Raw genomic sequence first — 6,000 nt, 5'->3', positions numbered from 1 at the left:
CCCAGGCTGGAGTACAATGGCACGATCTCGGCTCACTGCAACCTCTGCCTCCCAGGTTCAAGCGATTCTCCTGCCTCAGCCTCCTGAGTAACTGGGATTACAGGCATGTGCCACCATGCCCAGCTAATTTTCGTATTTTTAGTAGAGATGGAGTTTCACCATGTTGACCAGCCTGGTCTCGAACTCCTGACCTCAAGTGATCTACCTGCCTTAGCCTTCCAAAATGCTGGGATTACAGGTGTGAGCCACTGTGCCTCGCCTCCTTGTTTCTTAAAATGTGAATCATACTACTTTTTGATATCCTAGTCTGCATTTTTTCAGTGAGTTTTGGCATATCTGTGAGTAAAAAGGTTAGCAGTTTACCTCTGCCGCCTTGTGTATCCACCAGGTTTTCGAAGAGGATGCACTTAGCTGGGAAGACAAGCTGAACAGGATCATGGCTCTGTTTGATGTGTGGATTGATGTGCAGAGGCGGTGGGTCTACCTGGAAGGCATCTTCACAGGCAGTGCAGATATCAAGCACCTGCTTCCAGTGGAAACCCAGCGGTTCCAGAGGTATGGGCTCCAGCCAGAGAGCCAGATATTGCCAGTGGCTGGTAGCCACTCAACAAAGGCTGACATATGTTTTAATTTCATTTGTAGCATCAGCACTGAGTTTTTGGCTCTAATGAAAAAAGTGTCCAAGTCTCCCCTTGTTATGGATGTTCTGAACATCCAGGGGGTACAGAGGTCTCTGGAAAGATTGGCAGACCTGCTAGGAAAGATCCAGAAAGCATTGGGAGAGTACCTGGAAAGAGAGCGGTCGTCTTTCCCCAGGTAAGATCCTCGCTTTGACTTGGCCTGGAATCAAATTGACTTTCAGCTGTGCATTTTTCCAGCCACCTTCTTTCCCTTCTGGGCCTGTGTTTGTTAATTTTGACATCAAGGATTTTGTTAGTCAATAATACGTATAATGATTACCATTCCCTTCCCTTTCATGCAGTGATTACTAATTGTACCTACCTTGGATTTATTAAATTGTCCTACTTTGGATTTCTTAAATCCTCAATTTAACTATCATCCACCCTCCAAGGCAGCTTGCATTGCTTCTCTTCAGTGTTTATCTCTGACAGTTTTTTTTTTTTTTTTTTTTTTCGAGATGTAATCTTGCTCTGTAGCCCAGGCTGGAATGTAGTGATATGATCTCTGCTCACTGCAACCTCCACCTCCCAGGTTCCAGCAATTCGCCTCCCTCAGCCTCCTGAGCAGCTGGGATTATAGGCACGCGCCACCACACATCCGGCTGATTTTTGTCTTTTTAGTGCAGGTGGGGTTTCACCATGTTGGCCAGGCTGATCTTGAACTCCTGACCTCAGGCGATTTGCTCGCCTTGGCCTCCCAAAGTGCTGGGATTGCAGACATGAGCCACCGCACGCAGCCCCTGACAGTTTTCTAAGTGGCATCTTTTCCTTTCTAAATAATTTGCTTAGGATGAATTGGACAGGTTTTTTTTTAAAAAAATAATAAGTTAATAGGCTGGGTGTCATGGCTCACACCTGTAATCCCAGCACTTTGGGAGGCCAAGGCGAGCAAATCGCCTGAGGTCAGGAGTTCAAGATCAGCCTGGCCAACACGGTGAAATCCTGTCTCTACAAAAATTAGCCAGGCATGATGGCAGTTGCCTGTAATCCCAGCTACTCGGAAGCCTAAGGCAGGAAAATTGCTTGAACCCAGGAGGTGGAGGTTGTAGTGAGTCGAGATCACGCCACTGCACTCCAGCCTAGGCGACAGAGCAAGACTTAATCTCAAAAACAAAAAGAGTTAATAAAGTAACTCACTAAAGTGAATGACATGAAATTCTTTTTTCTTTTTTGGGATGGAGTTTCACTCTTGTTGCCAAGGCTAGAGTGCAACGGTGCAAACTTGGCTCACTGCAACCTCTGCCTCCTGGGTTCAAACAATTCTCCTGCCTCAGCCTCCCGAATAGTTGGGATTACAGACATTCACCAACACGCCCAGCTAATTTTGTATATTTAGTAGAGACGGGGTTTCCTGCATGTTGGTCAGGCTGGTCTTGAACTCCTGGCCTCAGGTGATCCGCCTGCCTTAGCCTCCCAAAGTGCTGAGATTACAGGTGTGAGCCACTGCACCCTGCCTGAAATTCTTTGCATTCATTGAATTCCTCTTACTTCAAGATCTTGTTAGGTAAGCGTGTATCTCCTGCCAAGGGCTGGAAGAAATTTGGATGTGATCTGAATTTGGGCTGGAGATTGCCACTACCAGCCACATCTTCTTCCCTTTCCTGCAGTTTGAAATTTTGCCTTGATTCACCTTACACGTGTGTATAATATTTTAGCAACTTGAGTGCTATTTTAATTTTAGGTTCTATTTTGTGGGTGATGAAGATTTGCTTGAAATCATTGGAAACAGCAAGAATGTTGCTAAATTACAGAAACACTTCAAGAAGATGTTTGCTGGAGTTTCAAGCATCATCCTGAACGAGGATAACTCTGTTGTTTTGGGTATTTCATCTCGGGAAGGAGAAGAGGTAAATTTATTTTGTAACTTCTAAAACTTCTCTCATATTTTTGCACACTTCATTTCTTAAAATTGTATTTATTTCAGGTTATGTTTAAAACTCCTGTGTCAATTACTGAACATCCCAAAATCAATGAGTGGCTCACACTGGTAGAAAAGGAGATGAGAGTCACCCTGGCCAAACTTCTTGCTGAGTCTGTCACAGAAGTCGAGATTTTTGGTAAAGCAACTTCAATTGACCCAAATACCTACATCACTTGGATTGATAAATACCAGGTAATCTGTAGTAGGAGTGAATGGGCTCACAATGAAAACACTGAGCAATCTTTAACATTATCCTTTGGGATCTTGTTTCTGTGTCTTTCAGGCCCAGCTTGTGGTTTTGTCGGCCCAGATAGCCTGGTCTGAGAATGTGGAGACTGCACTGAGCAGCATGGGCGGAGGCGGCGATGCCGCGCCCTTGCACTCCGTGCTAAGCAACGTGGAGGTCACCCTCAATGTGTTAGCAGACTCTGTCCTCATGGAGCAGCCCCCACTCCGAAGGCGGAAGCTGGAACACTTGGTTAGTCTCACACCTGACTCCTTCCTTACCAGTTAGACTCTTACACCCTCAACCATGCAATTAAATAGAAATCATGCTTGAAAAAGGTTTTCGTATCAAGGAGAACAGTGGGTGGTGTAGGGATGTGCTCTGAGGGTGGGCATTTGGCTCTCTGTCCCTACTGAAAAGTAATCTCAGGGGTATGCAGGGGTTACACAACACCACAGTAGAGAGGAAGGGGTCGACCTTGGTCAGGGTCTCTCGCTTTTTCCGGTCTTCTCCCCAGAGAGGGGCCACAGCAGTGCTAAGCTGCACAGCGTGGGCCATGCCTGCTCCAAGCCCCATGGTGGCTCATGGCAACACTCTTGGGACAGACATCAGAAAGCTAACCTTCCATCGTGTTTTAGGATAGTTGCAGAATTTGAAAATACTTAAAGCGAGGGCTTCTGTTTCTTTGTTTTTGCTGCAGCTCTGGGTTCTATGTAATACCATTGCATGAGTAACATTTCTCTCATCTCTGAAAGTGAATTTGCCTTTTGGAACATTTACTAAAAGCCACTGTAACTGGACCTAGAACCTCGATTTAAGTTTACCAGTTCACAAACCCAGAGAATGCACTGTATTGCTTTAGTGCAGACGAACTTCTAAAGTGACTCTCTTTCTTCAGATTACAGAGTTGGTTCACCAGAGAGACGTTACAAGGTCCTTGATCAAAAGCAAGATTGACAATGCCAAATCTTTTGAATGGCTCAGCCAGATGCGATTTTACTTTGACCCTAAGCAAACTGATGTGTTACAGCAATTGTCAATTCAAATGGCAAATGCCAAATTTAACTATGGCTTTGAGTACCTTGGTGTTCAGGACAAACTGGTCCAGACCCCCCTCACTGACCGCTGCTATTTGACAATGACACAAGCCTTGGAGGCCAGGCTGGGGGGTTCCCCATTTGGTAAGTTCTTCCACAGATCTGGACAGATGGAATCATATAATAAAGTGTTTAAAGATTAATGATTTGAATGTTGAATGTACCACTTAATTATTTTGTGTATACATTCTAAAATCTTAAATTTGTTTGCATTTATTACTACTTTGATTTTTTTTTTTTTTTGGGAGACGGAGACTTGCTCTGTCACCCAGGCTGGAGTGCACTGGTGCAATCTTGGCTCACTGAAACCTCCACTTCGCCGGTTCAAGTGATGTCCTGCCTCAGCCTCCAAGAAGCTGGAACTATAGGCATATGCCTGTATTTTTGTATTTTTAATAGAAACGGGGTTTCACCATGTTAGCCAGGCTGGTCTCAAACTCCTGAGCTCAGGCAATCTGCCCACCTGAGCCTCCCAAAGTGCTGGGATTACAGGTGTGAGCCACCGCACCTGGACGCTACTTTGATTTTTTAAATGAGTTGCTTTTTATAGTTCTTTTAAAGCTAAGATATGTTTTCTGTTAGGTAATGGACTCAAGCACTCTATTGCTTTTCTTTAAACAGGACCTGCTGGAACTGGGAAAACAGAGTCTGTCAAAGCTCTTGGCCATCAGCTTGGACGGTTTGTTTTAGTTTTCAACTGTGATGAAACCTTTGATTTCCAGGTGAGCTTTATGGGATCCGCCTAAAACCTAATGTCCTGCGGGGATCATTTGGGGAATATCAAGCTCATACCTCTCAAAGCCATTGGCTGTACAGCTCAGCATGGTTTATATGGCCTCCTGAGCCCTGTGGTAGGGTTGGTGTTATTTTGAAGTGTTTAAGGTGTCCAGCATACATGCTTTGAAGTTGACTTTAGTTTCATGTTTTCAAAGCTAGATCTTTAATGTAATATATTATTTTTCTAAAATGTCAGTTTTTCGAAGACATTTTTAGTGCCTGTATCTTGGAATAAGCACATATTATGGAAGAGGTTTTTCTTTAATCACGTAAAGTGACAGAATAAAAACAATAGCTTTGTCATTGAGATTTTATTAGCACAGCAGGAAAGAAGTTATTATATTTTACGTCTGTCATGATAATGGCTGTTGTTCATGAAGTGACTGCTGTATGTAGGCACTGGGTCCCTCACCTGAGATGTGACTCTAATGTATCCTTCACAACCACTGTGGGAGGCAGGTAGTAGTATTCCCATTTCAAAGATGAGGAGATGTGCATTTCAAAAAGGTGTGACTTGCCCAAGGCCAAACAGACTGTCAGAGTCATTGTTGGAGTCCAGTGAAGCCAGCACTGAGGCAGGTGGTGTGGTGGTCTGCTCAGGCCGCCGTATCCAAGCAGCACAGGCTGTGTGGCTTAACGGTAGACATGTGTTACCTCCCAGTTCCAGAGGCTGGGGAGTCCAAGATCAAGGTGCCGGCAGGGTTCAGTTCCCAGTGAGGGTCCTCTTGGTAGCTTGCAGACGGCTATTTTGTCTTCACAAGGCCTTTCCTCAGAAATGCATGGAGAGCGCTCTGGTTCCTCTTCCTCTTCTTATAAAGGGACCAGTCCTATGGATTGGGGGTCCCCAGCCCTTCGGACCTAATTTAACCTTAATTACATCCTTACATGCCCTTTCTCTAAAGACAAACCCACCAGGGTTAGGGCATCCACATACTAATTTGTGGCAAGGGGGAGGGGAACACAGTTAGGGCCACAACAGGTGGTGGTAGCTTTTCTTTCTCTCCTTTCCAGGCAATGGGCCGGATCTTTGTGGGCCTTTGCCAGGTGGGTGCCTGGGGCTGCTTTGACGAGTTCAACCGCCTGGAGGAGCGAATGCTGTCAGCTGTGTCCCAGCAGGTGCAGTGCATACAGGAAGCACTGCGTGAACATTCCAACCCCAACTACGACAAGAGTAAGACCTCTTCAAAAATCACTTAGAGAACGTAGAGGGAAATTTCATTGTGAACTAATTTTCTACCTCTTGGATTAGAAATAAGCAAGAATTTAGCTCACAGGAACTATTTCAGGCAGCATAGTGAG

At 45.0% G+C, this 6,000-nt stretch overlaps 1 protein-coding gene across 1 annotated transcript in view; it reads left to right on the top strand.

The window, feature by feature from the left end:
- DYNC1H1 (dynein cytoplasmic 1 heavy chain 1) overlaps positions 1-6,000 on the top strand; it is an 85,381-nt gene that overhangs the window by 41,043 nt on the left and 38,338 nt on the right. Inside the window, exons 22-29 of the mRNA XM_032287364.1 lie at positions 389-555; positions 643-816; positions 2,362-2,527; positions 2,605-2,793; positions 2,885-3,079; positions 3,726-4,008; positions 4,546-4,646; positions 5,713-5,872. Of these exons, the coding sequence (XP_032143255.1) occupies positions 389-555; positions 643-816; positions 2,362-2,527; positions 2,605-2,793; positions 2,885-3,079; positions 3,726-4,008; positions 4,546-4,646; positions 5,713-5,872 (1,435 nt within the window). The remainder of the gene's footprint in view (positions 1-388; positions 556-642; positions 817-2,361; positions 2,528-2,604; positions 2,794-2,884; positions 3,080-3,725; positions 4,009-4,545; positions 4,647-5,712; positions 5,873-6,000) is intronic.

This window comes from Sapajus apella, unplaced genomic scaffold, assembly GCF_009761245.1.
Source record: "Sapajus apella isolate SASKATOON/1434 unplaced genomic scaffold, GSC_monkey_1.0 scaffold20, whole genome shotgun sequence".
NCBI lineage: Eukaryota > Metazoa > Chordata > Mammalia > Primates > Cebidae > Sapajus > Sapajus apella.
Note: the sequence above shows the minus strand (reverse complement) of the source record. Positions and strands in the feature narration are given on the sequence as shown.